The sequence below is a fragment of the Peromyscus leucopus genome, chromosome 4 (assembly GCF_004664715.2).
Source record: "Peromyscus leucopus breed LL Stock chromosome 4, UCI_PerLeu_2.1, whole genome shotgun sequence".
Lineage (NCBI taxonomy): Eukaryota > Metazoa > Chordata > Mammalia > Rodentia > Cricetidae > Peromyscus > Peromyscus leucopus.
The window spans coordinates 9,956,546-9,976,316 of NC_051066.1; the positions used below are offsets into that span (position 1 = coordinate 9,956,546).

The following is a 19,771-nucleotide window of genomic DNA, read 5'->3' on the forward strand; positions in this document are numbered from 1 at the left end:
ACTCCACTTACTGGGGGCCGAGGACAATGTTACACACACACCTGACTCACAAGGCCTGAGGACAGTGTCACCCCCCCACACTCACAGGGGGCCGAGGACAGTGTCACACCCCCCCCCCATTCACAGGGCCTGAGGACAGTGTCTCACACACACTCCACTCACAGAGCCTGAGGACAGTGTCTCACACACACTCCACTCACAGAGCCTGAGGACAGTGTCTCACACACACTCCACTCACAGAGCCTGAGGACAGTGTCTCACACACACTCCACTCACAGGGGGCCGAGGACAATGTCACACACACACACACCCCCACTCACAGGGGGCTGAGGATGCTGTCACACACTCCACTCAGAGGTGGTTAAGGATGGTGACACACACAACCCACTCAGGTTTTTCAGGTCGTGCCAATCCACGGCCAGCAGTTGGCTCCATCTCCTCAGTCCACTGGCTTGTGTCGCACACCCATGTCCTGACAGTGGTTCCAGAGTTTTCTAAAGCAAGAGCGGCTGCTGCGGCCTCCTCATTAGGCTGCTGCGAGTTTAGACTTGGAAGTTTTCTTGAACTTTGCTGATTTGCAAACTAATAGAAACAGGAAAAAGAGCGAATTAACTATGGCCTTTTGGCAATCATTAATTTTACCAAGTACCCTTTGGAAATGAAAGGCTGGTACAGAGTCAAATATCAAAAGGCTACGGCAAAAGAGAGCCACCTCTAATCAAGGCAAGAGGGCATGGCACCAGCTGTGTGCGGTGCAGGTGGGGCCCGGGGGCGCTGGCAGTCATGTGCTGTTGTTGGGAGCTTTGCCCCAGGGCTGAGGCTGGACCACAGTACCTGAACAGAGTAAGCTGTGTGACTGCCATCAGCCTTGGGGTCCCTTCCTCTGGATCCTGCTCTCAGAGTGGACAAGGAGAGGCAGTGGTCATCACAAGGCCACCGGGGAAGCTAAGGCAGGTTCTACAGGATCCACCATGTTTCAGTTACATGCTTACCACAGGGAAAGGACACCGTGGCTTCACTACCTGCAGAGCCTGGATAGACGTGCCTTCTCTTCCATGATGGACAGAAACCTCAGAAATCATGACAGCAGGCTGGCCCTGAACTCTATTCTTCTGCTCTTACCTCCCAAATCCCAGGCATGTGTCACCATACCTGGCCTCCTTCACCTTTTAAAAGTGTTTTTTATTGGTATTTTGTCAGAGCAACAGGACAATAATATAGAAAATGGCATCAGAGAAGTGAACTGTAGTTGTGGTAAGTCTGGCATGTGGTCCTCAGGCCTTCAGAACTAGCTTGCAGGGGAATGTGGAAGAGTGTGAGGCTGTGGCTGGAGCAGCCTCTTAGTGCTGTAAGCTCAATGGCAGAGTACAGTGGTATCTGCTCCGCTCATGACCTTGGGCTATAGAGCCTAAAGGAGGAGGTGCTTCCTGCTGTTGTATGTGACCTCTTAAAAGGATAGGGAGAAGGGTCACATGCTCCTTCTCCCTGCTCCTGCCTGCAAGGTGGATTTGCTCCTGGTCAGATCAGAGGATGACTTCAGCTGCCTATTCCGTTCTGTATTCGTGAGTGTATTTCCTCAGTTTACCTTAATATATACTTCCCTAACACTTTTTTTTTTTTTTGGTTTTTTGAGACAGGGTTTCTCTGTGTAGCTTTGTGCCTTTTCCTGGAACTCACTTTGTAGACAGACCAGGCTGGCCTCGAACTCACAGAGATCCGCCTGCCTCTGCCTCCCGAGTGCTGGGATTAAAGGCGTGTGCCACCATCGCCCGGCTCCCTAATACTTCTTAAAGACTCCCATGGATTTACCGCTTTATCTGGCGCCCAATGCTGCAAGACCCAGGTTATCTTGAGATACCTTTTGCACTCTTGATGGCCGTGCATTGCCCCTCTGTACCCCACCTAACATCTTCGTGAGCATTACATAAATCCTTTGGAATGGACAAAAGGTCCCTAGTTTCCAGCTAACAAAGAGGTGGAGATGTTGTAACACCTGAGGCCTGAAGCAGAGGTTCCCTCCCTGCCCCCCAAAACCTGCCTACCTAATGTTCCTGCCACGGTATTTGGAAGGTGCCTTGGTTTGTGACTTCTTGTTCTGTTATAACAAAAACTCCATCAAACTTTTGCCACATTGGGACATGGAATTTGAGGCAACCTAAGTCTGTGTTCCTGGGCCATCACCACGGTCTTTGGCTCATAATAAACTGTCCCTTCTCAGCCCTTTGAGGTAAGAGGTGTGATTTTGTTGTTGGCACATCCATGCCAGCTTCCTGGTTTGAATATTGTAGTCATTATGTATATAGGGATATTTCTTTGCAATTTCCTGTGACTTATAAATTACTACAAAATTAAATATTTAAAAAATGCCATGGGAGATTCATTATACATAAATCATGGTTACTAAATGGCAGGGATCCCAAGGAAGAGTGAAGCAAATATGCAGACTTTTGTGTCACAGATGTCCACCCCCCACAGGGCAGGAGAACCCAGGGCTGCCCAGGCAGAAACTGCTTCTCCCAGAATCCCTTGCAGCTAGACATAATGTGGGACTAACTCCTGCTAAGGGATTATGAGAGGACCCTCAATGTAACAGGCTGGGTCAAGGTTTAGGTGCTAATGTTGACATAAGATAGTAACAAACTCCAGAGAATAGTGAAAACAGAAAACAACAAAACAGAACAAACAGAAATATACAATTCTGCAGAAAGTGATAGAAAGCAATAGAGCATAGTGAAAAGACAGAAGAATCGCTGCATGATGATTTGGGAAAATAGGTGGTTTTGTTTTCTTTATTTTCAAGACAGAGTTTATCTATGTAGCTAGCCCTGGCTGTCCTGGAACTCACTCTGTAGCCCAGGCTGGCCTCAAACTCACAGAGATCCACCTGCCCCTGCCTCCTGAGTGCTGGGACTAAAGGTGTGCGCCACCACTGCCCAGCAAGAGTAGCTTTTAAAGTTCTCAGATTTTAAGAAACTCCTGTCCTCCCTCTCAAACTCCCCATCTCATTGGCCTAGGCCTAGGACAGAGGCTTATCTAATGAATAACTTGGGGCTGAGACTGCCCCCCCCTTTTCTGATCTCGGGCTCGGTCACATGATAGGGGCCGGTTCCAGCCGGGGGAGAGCAGGGCTGAGTGCCTGCTGCTTCTCTGTGACTCTGATGAAGTCCTGCTGAAAATGAACTGTACCGACTGATTCCGGACATCAGCATATGCTCTCCAAGTGTTTCTCCCTTTGCTGCTGAAACGGTATTCTGACTCAGTTTCCACCATGCCCACCAAGGAAATCGGTCCTGGAGGAACTGCCCAGAGTTGCCTGTCCACTGCTGCTGGGGCTTTTTAGGGAGAAGGCTGCATTTTCTTGAGACTCCATATTCTGACCTTTGCTGAGAGGGGCCAGCGGTTTCATAGCACACAGTGTGACCTCGCTTTCCACGGAAGCCATTCATGTCTCCAGAAGGTTTGCAGAAGAACACTCCTGGCTCTGGTGTTCCCCAGCTAGCAGAATGGCCTGCATTCTTCCCCTCACTTTGTTTACTTGCGTTACCTAATCCCCTCCAAGGGAACATGTGGGTTCCTCGTGTGACTAAGAGCGAGCCTCTGACTGAGTCAGTGTGAGTGCTCCGTGTGGGCTATGGGTGCTGCTGGGCTCGCCTTCCTGGGCTGCCTGGGTAGCACTGGTCTCCTACACCCTCTGCTGGCCCATTCAGCTGTGCTCGGGGTCTCCTGTGCCCATCGACCCCGGGAGAAGCAGGCCATTCATGGGGGAAGCTTGTGGCCGTTGAGGTGCTCCTGTCCCCAAGTGGCATACCTTGTCCCCTGGCTGGAGCTCCTCCTTGGCTACTGGTCACCTCAAATTTGTTGCAAGGAGGGACCTTGGTGTGCCTGTGAACTTGAAGATTATTTTCAAGTAGAGAGCATGCATAGGAAATGTAACTTAAATTTTTAAAAACACAATTCTACTTACTTATTTGTGCACATGTAGCATATGTGTACATGTATGTACACGTGTGCTCATGCAGCTGTGGGACCAGAGGCTGACACTGGGTGTCTTCTTCTGTCACTATTCTCTTCTCTCTCCATGTTTGTACATTTAACGTTTTATGTGTTTGTGTGCACACTTGTATGTGTGGGCCATAGCATGGGTGTGGACATCAGAGGATAGCTTTGGGGAATGATTCTCTCCATTTACCCTGTGGATCCCGGGGATTGAACTCAGGTCGTTAGGGTTACTGGCAGGTGTCTTTACCAGCTGAATCATCTCTCCAGTCCTCCACCTTACATTTCCTGAACCTACTTTGGTCAGGCTGGCTGGCCAGTGCGCTCCAGGGACATGCCTGTCTCTGCCACGTTGCTTTGGGGTTACAGCCATGTGTGCGGCTGTGCTGGCTTTCACGTGGGTGCTGGGGATCGAACTCAGGTCCCCAGGCTTGCACAGCGAGCACTTTACCCTCCCAGCCATCCCCACGCCAGGTTTTGGTTTTACTGAGCCCAAGTCTCAACCTGTAGTCCAGGCTGGCCTTGAACTCTGGCAATATTCCTGCCTCCCCTTCACCAGCGCTGGGATTACGGGTGTGAGCCAGCATGCCTGGCTGCAATTTAAGATTCGGTCGAGGTTCTCTTACCTTTGGTTTAGGGGCTGGGGAGGCAGGACGGTAGACCCTGGGACAACCACAAGGGGAGGGCAGCTGGGGGCTGGGCCTGGGGACTTGCCTGCAGTAGCAGTGGGACAGATTGGGTCAGTCTTTCCTGCCGGCACAGGTGAGGTGTGTCAGCAGAGATGTGAGGCCAGGGCACAGTGTAGAAAGGCCAGTTTTCCTTTTCTGTCTCCGCCGGACCTGGATGACGCCTCCTGTCAGGTTTGCATGGGGTCCAGATCTTGTGAGGATTCTTCTGGCTGAAGATGTCCCTCCTCCGTCCAACAGGGGTGACCTTAAAAGGCTCTCAATTTAGCATCCGGCCCACTCTGACACTCCAAATGTAACGTTGACTTCGCGCATTAACACTGAAAGATCACCGTTTTGTGGTGTCCATGGTGTTAAGTGTGAAAACATCACTCGATACCAAAAGGCCAAATCCTGATTTAGTTCAGGGGAAAAAAAATCTGGACAACCTTCACAGGCCTGCAGCTCCATTCGGTCAGTTGCTAATGGGTGCCAGAGCAACTGGCCGGCCGGCCGAAGGCTTGGGACAAAGGCCTGGCTACCCGGAGGCAGGAAATTCCAGCAGGTGGGCTGGACCCAGTGGGGAGGGAGCTCAGACATCATCCAGCCTCTCATGTCCCTCCACTAGGTTCCTCATCTGTAAAGTGGGAACTCCACACACCTGCCTGGGATGGAGCCTGACAACATCTATGAAACACTTGGTAGAGAAGAGATGTGGAACTAGAAGGTCACAATACAGTCCCATTAAGATAAATGCCTTGCAGGTCTGGTCAGAGGTCACCCTCAGAGTCTAAATCATGTGAAGGGCCTCAGGTTGCCCAGGCTGACCTTGAACTTGCTATGTAGCTGAGGATGATCTTGAACTTCTGATCCTCCTGCCTTTACCTCCTAAGTGCCGGGATTATAGGGTGAATCAGCACACCCAGGTTTACGAGGTGCTGGGACTGCATGTATGCTGGACAGGCACCCCACCTACTGAGCCACACACAGGCCCAAATCACATGACACTCAATGTAGCAGTCATCCATCACCTTTTAGCTCTAGGACCTGGGGACTGCCCACTATCCAACTTGAGGTTTTACATCAACTTCAGGTCAATGTCTCCTTTCTATTTCAAAGCTGACACCCAAGCCAGGTGATTTCACACTGATCTCCAAGCACCAAGCACTCCGGGATTTCCTCCATTCTGGACTTTATCAAAGGCATTACCGCTCAGACTTGCCTTCTCAGGACCGAAGGGTGAGACTACCGGAGATGCGAGCAGCTTACAGGTCCAACTCTGTAGTCTCCTCTCCTCTTCCTTAATTAGGGAATGCCAAAAGGTAGAAAATCAGATGTGACATGCTTCAGCAGGTAATGGCACCTGCCCCCCAAGCCAGACAATCAGAGTTCGTTCCCAGAACTCACACAGTAGGAGAGAACGGACGCCTACAAGTTGTCTTCTGACCTCATTTGTGTAGTAGCACATGTGCACCCTACACACATGCATACCTTACACACACATGTGCACCCTACACACATGTGCACCCTACACATATGCACACCCTATACACATATGTACACACACACTAAATGAACAAGTACAAAAAAAAGGAGAAAAAAAAAAGAAAGAAAATCGGAATAGCAGGCCTGGCCTGGGCCTCTGCTGCCTAGGCTCCATCATGGCTGCCTCATGGTGGACAGATTTCATTGGCGAGGCTTCCTTCTTTCACACTGGATCACCAACCTTGCACTTCCAACTAGTACAGAAGCTGCCACTTATCTACTGACACACAACAAGCAGAAGGCTGGCGCACAAGTCCTGGCCACCTGATCGTTATCTGTCACCCGCTGACCCGTTTCTTGGTCACCTGCAGCCTGTGCTATTGTTTATGGAGTGCTTCTCTTCGATGGCCACGTTTCCTTCTAAGCAAACCTTAGATGGGCTCTTATGATCCTGGGAGCAGGAAACATTTGTCCTAGAGAAGGTGATTCTGAAGGTGACGGAGGTCATGCTTGCTCTGAGTGGGAACAACAGCCTGCCCAAGGCTGGATGTGGGGGCTGCGTGTGAAGTCACGGTTGGAAACAGCAGAAGCTGCTGGAGAGCTGGAGAATGATGGGGATGGGGGCCAGAGAGGAAATGGTTCAACCCAAACAGCTTTCTCACAACATGCCTCGCCCTCACTGAAACCTCGGCAGTCCTCTGGGATGTTTCCACATTTGCACATCTCTGAAGGTGCTGTCTGGCAGCTGGCAGGCACGAGGCACTCATCACTCTGCACATGCCCCAACTTGGTCATAGCTGGTGTAGCGCTGCCACCATATCACGTGAGCAGTGCACACCTCGGCACAGCACCGCATCCACGAGTCACTAAGTGTCTGTGGGAAGTTCTGCAGTCTTGAGGCAGGATCTCAGTGCTAAACCGGGGCTGTTTATTTCCTTTAAAGCAATAACAAGGGTCTTAGGAGACCAAGGAGATGAGGGCAGGGTATGTCCATGAAGCTGGCATGGCCTGTGATGGGGGTGGTCTTCAGAACATCTCCTACTGTAGGATGAACAGTCAGACTAAAGGCGGAAGAAACGGCATCTTTGGTCTTGATCAACTATGGCATGGATCCCAACGGCTCCTCTGCACACCCTGACTGACACGCACACCTCTCACCACTCCCAAATGGGCAGTAAAGGAAGCAGTGTTCCCAGAGTACAGGTCCTCTGAGGCCACATCACTGTCACTGGGGTGGCCAGAGAGTGGAGCATTGCTCATCCTGGGAGCATGGGGGGCAGCAGGGTGGCCTGAAGGTCTGCACTTCCATAAGCTCCCACCTGGCACTGCCGCTGGGTGAGGGGCCCCATGCTGAGTGGCACTGTGGTATGCACCCCTCACTCCATGATGGCTCAGAGCACTGGAATGCTTGTTCTGAGGAGCCAGTTCAGTTCCCAGTAGCCACATGAAGTTCACAACTCAGCAATTCCAGTCCCAAGATGCATGTGGTGCACAGACATACATCCAGGCAAATCACTCACATATATATAAAACAAAAACAGCTGGGCGGTGGTGGCACACGCCTTTAATCCCAGCACTCGGGAGGCAGAGGCAGCTGGATCTTTGTGAGTTCGAGGCCAGCATGGTCTACAGAGCGAGATCCAGGAAAGGCGCAAAGCTACATAGAGAAACCCTGTCTTGAAAAACCAAAAACCAAAAAACCAAAAACCAAAAACATTAAAAAAAATCCTCCTGTTTTGGTTCCTCCCAATCCGATGGACAGGTGGGTAAGAAGGGCCGGATGGTCCTGGACCAGTCAGGAACTGTACCAATCTACTGTAATCCAACCCCTAGTTTTCTGTTTGGTGTGCTGGTGCATGCCTGTGAACCTAGCACCTGGGCCAAACGGCTTAAGTTTAGAGCCAGCCTGGGCTACCTAGCAAGACAGCTCTGCCTCAAAACAAAGACAACAGGGAAGGAAGGAAGGGAGGCCGAGCCCTTCACAGGGAGGCCTATTAACTTTCACAAGGTGTGTGTGTGTGGGGGTTGTTAGGAATATAGGATGCAGAGGGTCCAGCAGCCTGATGACCTGGCTGCAGGAGCAGGTGCCCTAGCTGCTACCTGGGAAGGCCCTCTCTCTAGGTACCTGCGGGGCTGACTCCACAGAACCATCTGCAACTCCTTCCACAGAAGGGGCCCTCCATTCGCCAGGACTGGTGACCAGGATGCAGCATGGCCGCCACCACCCGTCCCTGCCTGGAAGGGAGAAGCAATGGAGGCAGTCTTACAAAGAACTGGTTTGTTTTTGTTTTTTCTCCCCTTTTGAGACAGGCCCAGGCTGGCCTCTAACTCACAGTGTAGGAAGAAGACTGTAAACTCCTGGTCTTCCGTCCCCACCTCCTGTGGTGCTGGAGCCAGGATGAAAGCTTGTGCTTGCTAGGGAAGCAACCAACAGAACAACATGCCCAGCCCAAGGACTCTGCCTCAAATACAAACTCCTCTGGTTAAACAGAACGAAAGACAGGCATTGTATATGGAGCAGGAGACGGAGCTTCCACCAGGGTACAAAAGGTTTATTGTTTACAAAAATAAGTTACAAAATCCAACCACGCCAACCCCACCCCAAGAATAAAGGGCTCACTCCAGTGACAGCCTATGGAAACAACAGACCCAGGGGCCGGCTCACAGGGCTGCCAGCCAGCACACAGGGCTGGAACAGACCATCCTCCCATGATGGGTGACAGTTCTGCCAGCAGACAGGCCCAGGGAGAATGGCCACAGACACCTGTATGGTTCATGGACCGGGCTGGTCTGGGGAGGGGCTGGTGCTGCTGGCTGGGCGGCTGGGCTGGGGTCACTGCCGGCAGGTGTCATGGAAAGCTTCCAGGGTTCGGAAGTCCCTCCAGGTTGGGGGAAGGCCATCTTGCAGAAACTTCCCGCAGCGCTGGCATGGGGCCTGGAACAACTTTATGTAGCTTCTCAGCCAGGTCTGAAAAGAAGGCAGAGGGGAGAGAAAGGACTGGGGACCTCCTCAACTGCCCTTCCTGTAGGCCGAGTGGTCCAAGGGCAGGACTGTGGTAGGTTCTGATGCTGGAAGACTTCCGTGGTTCCATAGAAAAGCTGTCTAACCCACAAGCCTGTCCCCCTGACACTCAGTTTGGATGTCTCCTGTTCCCCAGGCTATCTATCTGGTGCCATTGCTGAGTTCCCTCTTCCCACAACTCTGAGCAGCAGGCATGGGCACAGCTGAGAAGAGCTGGGAGAGTCTGTGTCAGGGCAATGTGCTCTGGGCTAATCTCATTTCAGAGGTTGTCCCTCTGTCACGGTGGGGCCTAACACAGCTGGGGCAGCCCCGGTGTCACCAAGGAACACAGTAAGTGACAGTCACCCACCCTTGAGGTGGAGAGCTGAGGGCTCCCAGGCGTCATGCATAAGGATGAGGCTCAGCTAACTCGATTCTCCACCTCAAGGAGACTCACGGGCACAAAGGCCCAGCAGACAGACCTACCATGCCACAGGCAAGCGGCCCTGAGAGCCAGGCAAGTCACATAACTCACTTCTGAAGGTGTCTCAGGCGGACACTGCTCTCTGAAGAGGCTGATACAGGGAGCTCCCGAAGGCAGCTTTGGCCCTTCCACAGGCTGGCTGTGGGGTTTTGGAAATAAAAACTGGAGGGTGATGGGTGATGGCCTGTTCATTTCTGAATTCCCCACTTCAGTCAAGAGCAAAGGGAAACCCAGTGTCATGACATGTCAGGTAAAAAGCCAGTCTGTAGTTCACTGAAGACTGTCCCTTGCTCCCTCCTCAGCATGGGGAAGGACTCTGGGCCTCTGCGGCTAAACAGCCAGCACCATCCTTCCAACAGCACGCTATCAGTCCGCAAGCCAGGCTTACTTAGGTCCTGTGAGAAGTGAGCATCGTTTCTATCTAAGAAGCTGAGCTGCTGAGCTAGCTCATGGGACAGTGAGCTGCCAAGCAACACCCCTCACGTCACCCCTGCTCAGACCAGCAGCAGGAAGCCCTGCAGCCGGGGCAGGGAAGGGTGACTCCCAGGGAAGCCATCCTCAGAGGTGAACTGGCTGCAGGGTCTGTGGAGGCAGTAGCTGGTTGTGAGCAGCCCTTCAGGAGATGGCCTGCTGTATACATGTAAACATTTGTTTTCATGCTGCTCTGTGCTCACTCTCACCTTGATCTCCAGCTCTGAGGATCGCAGGAAGAGACATGGCTTGGGGAACTGCAGATTCGTCCCAGTCTCTGCTGCATGCTCAGAGCCAGCCACAAGGCTTGGTGGGTTAGGAGTAGGATGAATCACTACTTGTCAGTGCTGGAAACTTCTGGAGGCTTGTTCGGCTCTGACAAAGTCTCAGGGATTACCTGGGCCTGGCTCGTCAGATCTCTCCCTAGCTGGAAAGCCTGAGCCCTGAAGCCACTTACCATGAAGGATCTGACCACAACATCCGGCATCTGGGGTAGCTGATAGTGGAGCAGGGCAGTGGTGGCGTGGTCTGTCACCTGGGGATGAAGGACAGTCACCATTAGCCAGAAGCTGCCAGCTTCATCAGCAAGTCTTGCTTTGGGTCTCCTGCACCCCTCCTCCCACATCGAAAACTAATCTCACACAGGAGCGTCAGTGGGGTTGGCACGGGAGGAGGCACTGTGGGCACGAGGACACCGCCTGGAGACCAGTAGAGTGTGGACATTCGGCAACTGAAAAGCTGGACAGGAAGGAGCATAGTCGAGGATGGAGCTCAAGGTCGGCAGGGCGGGTGACAGGGTGTGACACTTTGTCCCAAAGTGACAGATAGCAAGGGCGCAGTGATCTCATCTTGTTTCCATGCTCCTCACCCAGGCTCAGCCCCGCCAGCTCTCCCGGGGCCTGCCCCTGTCTAGCTCCTTGAAGGGTCTGTGGTCAGCATCCTTGCGGGCACACCCCGGTCTCCTGACTCCTCAGAAAAGGTGGTAGGGAGGCCTGGGGCCAGATGGCCTGAGGTCCTTAGGAGGCCAGAGACACAGGTACTGTCTCCTGGCCTTGATCCTTGGGCATCAATATCTCATCTTAGAAACAAAGGGGCTGAACCATCCCCAAATTAGGAGTTGACTAATTTGAGAGCTGTACTCAAATTAACGATTTATTTGACTGTCCTCATTAAAGACTCTTTAAAAAAAGTTAAATACATTTTCTTATTTGTGTGGTGTGTGTGTGCTCATGTGTGTATGCGTGTGTAGGTGTGTGCATGTGTGTTTAAGAGCATGTACCACAGAGTGAGGGTCAGAGGACAACCTTCAGGAGGCAGATTTTTCCTCCAGCCATGTGGGTCCTGGAGATCAGACTCAGGTCGTCAGGCTTGGCAGCAGGCGCCTTTACCTGCTGAGCCGTCTCGCTGGCAGTGGAAATTCTTGTCATTACAAATATAGTTAAAAAACAAAAGAGAACATGCCAGATAAGATTATTAACTTTGAGAACAAGAATCAACACAGGCCTAACGTGCACAGACTTGTCAGTTCCAGCCTCAGTGGGACACTGCGACACCAGCGGCCGGCAAGCCAACAGTGAAGCGATATCCTGAAGTTGGATCACAGGTGTGAGAGCCACGCTGCAGCCAGGCAAGCTGGCCCAGCTCCCCCAGCTTCCAGAGGCCGGTTTAGGCCCAGATGGATTTTAACCTGGTAGAGGAGGTGGTGGCATCATGCTTCATATGGCAGGGGAGAGGACAGGCTGGTCAAGTTCTTCTCTACTAGGGATCCTCTCAGCCCCACTCTCCTGCTCACTGTGCTCCCTGCCCTCGTTCCATCCCTATGGCCTTCCTACATGATCACTCTTGGTTCATGCTGTGTCCCCAGGCCTAGCACCACAAGGCATACAGCAGGTGCCCAATGCATATTTTAATTACAGAGAGGAACTTGGAAATGCCTGCTCCTGGGGACAGGGCACTGCTCTCCCACAGAGCCATCCATGGTGCCTTGAGCTGCACAAGCCTGCGGAATTCTTTCCCCGGGTGACTTTCAAGATAAACGTACTTTCCCCCGGTGCCAGGCCTGCTTTTATTTTAAGCACCCTGACAGACAGCTTTCTAAAATGAGCAGTGCTTCTTCCCAAGCAGTAGTAATAACTGTGACATGACTGTGGTGGCTGCTGGGGAGACAAACAGGCTGTCTTTTTTCTTAAAATGCCCACTGAAGCCCCGCTGTCCTGCAGTGCCAGGGATGACTACTTCCCTGAGATGGGTGCTGTCCACAGCACTGACCCTAGGAGGCCCTTGGGAGGGATCAGACCCATCTGTTCAGCTGCTGGAGCTGGCCTGACCTGACGCTTCCTCGGACTGGTGACCCAGAGCAACATCTATGGCAGGACTGCTTTGCTTGGACGTGCAGTTTTTGATTTCTTTCTTCTCAGTTAATACAAATGACCACCATCTGAAATTCTGGAAGCCTCAGAAGCTGTAGGGGCATCCTCACAGGTAACAGGTTTGTGCAGAGAGGGTCCGCACAACCCCCATTCCTAATCTCCACAAGCGTGTAAGCTTGTGTAAGCACCCCTCAGCCCCAACCCCGGCCCTGTGCTGCCATCAGTGGGGGCACGACCCTGCAGCTAGCCTGAGTACCCCATGGTTTCACACTACCTGCTTCACTCATGGGACCTGCGGGGCTCCTGTGCCTTCGGAATTTGTCAGACAAATCTGACAAGACTGTCCCCACAAACGCCCCATGCCTTGAATCCAGCCCTGCATCCCCGTGGCTTCCCAAGCTTTACTTGAGTTCCTGTGCCTGGCCTGACGGAGGTCCAGGTGAGGGTCTGAGGGCTGGTCTTGCAAGTGAGGTGCAGGAGAGGCCGGCATACACAGCTGAGGTGTACAGGCTGGCCAAGAGGATGGGCCAAGTTAGTGTGAAATGATCTTCTTCAGCTACGGGGAAGCTGGGCACTCTCGGACTTGGCATCTGACTCACAGGCAGGGCACCTAATTAGTCTGCCCGTTCCTGGCCTGCCATCTGGCCAGCTCTGGCCTTCTTTTCAAAGGGTCCCATGTAAAGTCCTCCCTTTAACTGCCAAGTGGTGGCAGTTTTTGCTCTGGCACTGATGTGATCATTTAGGCTCTCTGTATCCCACCGACTTCAGCAGCATTTTAATAGAAGGAAACAAAACCAGCTGACTTCTGATTCTCCCCACCTCCTCCCCAGTCCCATGCCCAGCTTTCTCATTTCCATGGCTGAACCCCCAGTACTGGGCAAAGACGGATGTGGGACACTGGCAAGCCCCACCCACGTGCTCTTCCTAATCCTCAAAGCATTATTTCACCTTCAATGAAGTTTTTGTTTTGTTTTGCACTTCCAACAACAGAGTTGTGTTTTGTTCAGCATTGAAGACGTGGAAAAAACATGCCAGAGCAACAAAAGATTCTATTAACTAATTGGTGAGGGCCAGGGTTGGACCCATTGTGCTGTAAGCTAATGATGTTCCTCCGGGAGATAAAAGCAGCCCCCTCAGCTGCAGGAGGCCAGGGAAGAGCACTAATGCTCCTGAGAGGGGAGGCCAAGGAGGATGCGCTGCCTGCAGGTTGAGTGCTGGGCTGAAACAAAGCTTGTAAAAAGATCAAAGTGGTTGGAACCCAGGGAAAGGAGGGAGGGAGGAGAGGATGTAACTACTAGACTAACATAGAGACTAAGTGGGGTACCATGCATGGAGGACAGGGTACCCGAGGGAAGGGGAGAGACTCATGCCAGGCTGGAGATCCAGAGACCTCACTTCTCCTCACTGCAGGGAACCACAGAGGCCTGGCCTGGCTCAGGGTGGGTCCCCAGCTGGAGAGCCAAGGTAGCAGGGTGGGTTGACTGAAGTTTCCTCTGCCTCAGCTCAAGGCTGTGAAAGTCTTTGTGCACCCAGATGGAGGAGAACTGAGCGGAGGGAGGGAGGGAGGGAGGAGGGACTCTTTCATGAGACCTTGAAGCAGCTGCCAGTCAACACTCTGGAGAGGGACTGCCAGTCAAAGCAGTCTCCCCAAGTTCCTCTGCGTGCTGCGGTGCAGAGTGCCCTAAGCCTCCCTTCCACGCTGGAGCTGTCTTAGCCACAAAGAAAGAACGTGGTGCTGTGGCAGGAGCTGTGACTGTGCGGTGGCCCTCGCTGGGCTGCAGGCTCACTGCTCCATACCTGGGTCCTGCCTTTCCTAGGCGTGGGATGACCTTGGGCGTGGACTCCATGGGTCAGGAGAAAGGGAGCATCTGACTTCACTCAACCCCCACAAAAATGGTGGTAGAGGAACTCTTCCAAGTGCCACTTGCAAGTCAGGGAACTAAGTTACTGGGAACTCAAGGGTTTGCTCAGGTTACCGGTGCTAGTGGGCAGGCAGGGCTTGTCCAGGCCACACCAAGCTGAACTGAGAGTCAGGCTCTGACCTACACCGAGTAGGCTCCCACTGCAGGACTTCTGGGGTGGACAAGTGTTCTGAGGGGTGCCAAATCCCAGGCCCTCTCCTCTCTTGAGGGAAAGGGGACATCTCTCCTAGGGAGGGTCTGAGATAGGCGCCCAAATCCCTGGAGGCTCCTTCCGTCCTGGCTAGAGCATCTGTCTATTTTGCTGCTGAGTGAGATGCTCCCCTTTCCCACTGCCCTGGTCTGAGGGCCAGCGGAACTCACCACCTCCTATCTGTGCTACAAGGGAGGGGCAGGGTGAGCAGGGCTGCAGTACCAGTGACTCCAGGTTGGGGGTCCTGGTGGGGGTGATGCAGAGGCCAACTGTTCAGCTGTCCAGTGATGAGTCTGGGACATATATATACCCCTTCCCCCTAGTCCAGGTGTCACAGTGAGTGACCAGAACAAACGAAGGCCACAGTGGTGACCGAGGAAGGATTCAGAAAAGAGGAGAGGGGAAGCTTTTAGATTATCAACGGCCAGCAAGTTCCTCTGAAAGAGAAGGGTCTAGAAGGTGAGAGGATGATGGCAATAAGCAGCCAGGGGTAGGCACATGACTGGCATCGTGTCCCCTCAGCTGCAGCATGGCTGTGTACTTTCCTCCAGACCGATCTCATTTCTACATAGCTTTAATTTGGGGTGGTTGTTTTCTTCTTCTAAAACCAAAGGCCCTGGAAAGGGATTAGCCCCAGGGGCTCAGGGGCCCTCTCAGGTGGGAGGGGTCACTTGCCAGGAACCAGCCCCAGCTGCTAGCAGGTGAGTTGAGGGGTGCTGCTTAAGAGTTCAGGAGGTTAGGAAGCCCAGGCCACTAGGGGGCAGGATAACAGCCCAAGGCGAGCTGGCCTGAGTCTCCAGCAACCCTCCTAAAGCAAGGCTCACTCAACAGCTTCGTTTATCCATGCCCGAGGCCTATCCCAGCCAAGCTGGGGCCGCTATTAAAAGTACTCCGCTGTAAGGTGAGTAAACAGGGAAAGTTACTCACTAGTAACCAACTGCAAACTGTTTAGTTAAGAGAAGCTGGTGGGGACTAGACTCTGGTTTCCTTCCAGGCAGCCGTAACTTGGCTAGAGGTGGGGAATCTGGAAAGACCTGGTCGCATCGTCCCCTTGCTGGACCTTGGTAAGAAAGCACGAGCCTGGGTCAGGGCCAATGGCCTGGTCCTGCAGGTCCTGCGGCTAGGTTTCCAGTCACTCACGCATCAGCAGCCTCACTCCCTGCCCCGAAGAGAACCAGAAGTAGTTCCACTTCTGGCCCTTCCAGGGTGACTTCAAAGCCTTTTCTTTTTAGAGAGGGTCTTACTGTGTAGCTCTGGCTGGCCTGAAACTTACTAAGTACACGATGCTAGCCTCTGCCTCTTGAGTCCTGGGACTAATGGTGTGCACCACTGTGCCAGCCACCATGAGTTGTTTCTTTCTGTAAAGACAGCAGATGCCAGATGGCAGGAGGTGCTAGGTTTCTGCCTCATTCCATGTGCCTACCTGATGTTCTGATGTGATGCCATCTTCACAAGGCCCTGGTTTGCTAATCTGTCCCTGGCTCTAGGTTTTACCTGAGTTGGTCTGGAAGCACCATTGAGTTGGCAGCAAGCTGCACATGTGCTGCCAATGTGCTCATGCCATTCCCCCAACCCAGAGAAGTACAACTGACCTTAGGAGGGCCAGGATTCTTTAACACTGTGCATGAGCCAACCAGGTCCCTGGGCTCCCCCAACAATCCTAACAATAGTAATCCCACCCTGTGAAGAGGAGCTCCAAACAATGCTCAGGAGCAAATGATTTGTTGGAGCCAGACATATGGGAGCTTGGCATGGTAAGGGATTAAAGAGATGGCAGCCCCTGCTAGCAACCTACATCAGCTTTAGGATGAATCCTGAAGGCAGCCTTAGAAGGCTTCATTCTATGAAAAGAGAAGTCACCATTATCTCAAAATTGGATTGCTCTGAAGTCCTGAAAGTGGTGTTGGGGGCCATGGGAGCGCTGCAGACAGAAGTGTCTAAAACACGGCCGGGCGGAAGCAGGGGGCCATGGGAGAGCTGCAGACAGAAGTGTCTAAAACACGGCCGGGCGGAAGCAGGGGGCCATGGGAGCGCTGCAGACAGAAGTGTCTAAAACACGGCCGGGCGGAAGCAGGGGCCATGGGAGCGCTGCAGACAGAGGTGTCTAAAACACGGCCGGGCGGAAGCAGGGGCCATGGGAGCGCTGCAGACAGAAGTGTCTAAAACACGGCCGGGCGGAAGCAGGGGATTTGCTACTTACTATGCAGCCCTAGCCTCTAATCAGAGACAGGATTTGTGTGCCGTGGGCTCAGCAGGCCTGGGGCCTGAAGAGGAAGCACGGAGGCCCACAGGGACGGGGATTACTCTGGTGAAATCGATACTCTGCTTTGTGTGATGAAGAGGGCCATCTGCATGGGCTCTGCAGAGCTTATCACTGTCACTGGGGCCAGGTCATGCTGGTCTGGGACAAGATCAGCAGGCTTGCTGGGTCAGAAAGGAAAGGTGGAGACGGACCCAGCTGCCCCCTCAGTCCTCAGATCCCTTGCACACCTTTGGGATCAAGCCCTGCATTTGAGAAGTATGAGCCTGCAGATGCAATGTGCTTTACACCATTTCTGGTAGGCACAGACTGGGGCTTCTAAAAAGGAGCATCTGGGTGGGGAGGGATACACTACCCTTTAGAGTTTCAGACACGATACCACTAACGTCTGGAAGAACCAACCCTCAGTTCCCTGGACCCAGGCACAGACTGGCAGTTGATGGCCTGCATGGTCGGCTGTGTGCTTAAACACCCTGGCATAGAATGCAGGGTCCCGATCCCAGCCTCGCCTCCTTTTAGCCCACAGCTGACGCTGCGGCCGCCGCCTATGAGCCTGCCTAACCCACCATGGCTGTCTGACCCTGTCTGGAATGCTCTTCTCTCACCAAGCCCTTCCAGTATTGACACACACAGTCTGGTGGCTACCTGTCCTGACTGGTCCTGGTGTTGAGGCATAAATTCCCTTGTGTGTGGGCACTTGAGCCTGGCACTGTCCAAGCCTGAGAGCAGATGTCCCTGTCTCTAGGCTGCACTCTCCGGGAATGAGGCCCCCTAGGCTGCATTTTTGCCCTTGGGCCAGCTTTGGACATTGGAAAACAGCAGGTCTCTGCACTGGGCACCACTGACATAGTAGGACCCGGACTAAAAGAGATTAAGTGGGAAGGCCTCAGGCAGCTGGAGGGGAGGGGAAGGGAGAGGAGGGGAGGGGAGAGGAGAGGAAGTAGTGTGCGGGATGGGAGGAGAGCTGAGGTGCCTGGGAGAACAGGGACACCTCACCCCTCTTGGAGACAAGGAACTCTCCAGGCCGCTGACCACTGTGCACTTTCACACAGCAGGGCTGATGGGTTCTTGACATTTTTCAGGATTAAGGAATTGAGGCTCTTCTTTAGATGAACAAAGTCGAACTCTTTCCCGATGGTAAGATGCCAGACTCTCGCTGGCTCCCTCGAGTTGCTCCGCCCTCACTTGGTGCCATGTTGTTTCTGCAGCTGACACACAGCCATGCCTACTTCTTCATCATATTTGCAGCAATGAGACAGTGGCCCTGGTGAACTCAGGACCAGTGCAGCCACTGCAGGCCACGAAAGTGTGGTGTTATGGTGGTGTGGCCGCTCAGGACAGCAGGCACTGTCCCAGGTCCTACCGAGCTCCTCAATGGGGAGAGCTGGGGCTGTAACTCCTGCGTCTTTTCATACTGGAGCTGCTCTCTCTTTGGCCACAGGAAGAGGTAACAGCCAGAGAAATAGGAAGATGGAGGGAGCTTGGATGAGAGTGGTTGGGGTTGCCATGGTGGCTGGATCTTCAGTTCAGTTTACAAAAGTATCTCCCTTAAAATGGGGCCACGCACAGAGAGAGCTACAGAGTCCAGGTTCTGTGGTCCTTAACCCCTGTGGCAGCGGCAGTGGCAGCGGTGGCAGCAGCAGCAGCACATGCCACACACTTGCTAGGAAACTTTAGTGCCATGCACCTCACCACTGGTGATCTTCATAACACATACCCCACGAGGGAGGAATGGTCTCTTTTGCCTTTCTGCAGAGGAGCTGAACTTACAGAGGACAAATTCTTGGCCTGAGGTTGCACAGCCCATGCTTTAAACTACAGGATCTGCTGTGAGGAGGAGCCAGGAGCCCTGTGCAAGGGAAACTGGCCAACTGGGAACAGAGGGATAGAGGGGCCCTTTCTTAGGAGGAAAGGACCATTGGCAGGGTAGTAGGGACCACATGTACATGGAAGTTACTTTAAATGTCCTGCCTACGACATCAGTTCACCTCACATCATACTCTCTCCAAAACAGATGAGGAAAATGGGGAGGCATGGCCAGGATCTGAGCACCTGCAGATGGCTCCTGCTGGACTGTCACCACAGGAAGCATGATGGGAGTAGCTAGGCTTGGAGTGTAAGGACCAGCACTGCTAGCAGCTTGAGCTGTGGATGGGGGGATCTAGGAGTGGGAGGAACCGGTCTTCCCAGAAGCAGCTGTCAGCTCTGATGGCCTGTCCTGGGTCCCTTCCCTTCCGGAAGAAGGGAGCTATCAAGATGATGAATGGCTGTCCTGTGACCCCTCTAATGGCAGAAAGCCACAAGCCACTCCTGGGGTATGTTCAAGCCACTCAGTATGTCAAAGAGGCCAGGGGCTGGCCAGGCTTTCCTGACTCTATCTGCTGTACATAGCTGGGTGCATGTGAGCACTTGAGCTGTGACTACACTGTACCCACTGGGGAGCCTGAAGGAGAGGGACTTGGGGCTACAAGAGGAAACCTGTTCTGGGAACAGACGCTTGCGGGTATGGACTAGTCCTTCAGGGAAGGTGGTAGCGGGGCTCTCTGGCAGCCAGGTCAGCCTAAACACTTCTTCCTCTTTTCCTTGGCTTCCAGACCTGGGTGAAGCTCTTGCCTAGCTAGCCCAATCGGTCTAGTGGCTGAGGGCATGGCACCCTCTAGGATGACCACGAGACCACCTGCCTCTCTTTCCCCCAACTCAACAGCCTACTCGTACGCACACACCTTTCTCCTGTTTGGGAGGGGGAACCTACCTGCCTACGAAGCTGTTCATCTGTCCTGGTACTTGTGCAAGCTGTCCCTTTCACAGTGGACAGACACACTTGTGAGGATGCAGCAGCAGGGCGCACAGACACAGAAGGAAAGCAGTGTTACACCGTGCTCCTCACTGCCGGCTGAGGGTCCCTCCAAGTGTGACAACCTCCCTGGT

General features: G+C 53.1%; 1 protein-coding gene across 1 annotated transcript in view; it reads right to left on the reverse strand.

Annotated features, from left to right (window-relative positions):
* Positions 1-8,677: 8,677 nt before the first annotated feature.
* The window catches only part of Med27 (mediator complex subunit 27), a 179,386-nt gene continuing 168,292 nt past the window's right edge, over positions 8,678-19,771 (reverse strand). The window contains exons 7-8 of the mRNA XM_028883306.2: positions 10,560-10,637; positions 8,678-9,114 (exon numbers count right to left, since the gene is read on the reverse strand). Coding sequence (XP_028739139.1) covers positions 8,980-9,114; positions 10,560-10,637 — 213 coding nt within the window. The 3' untranslated portion in view covers positions 8,678-8,979. The remainder of the gene's footprint in view (positions 9,115-10,559; positions 10,638-19,771) is intronic.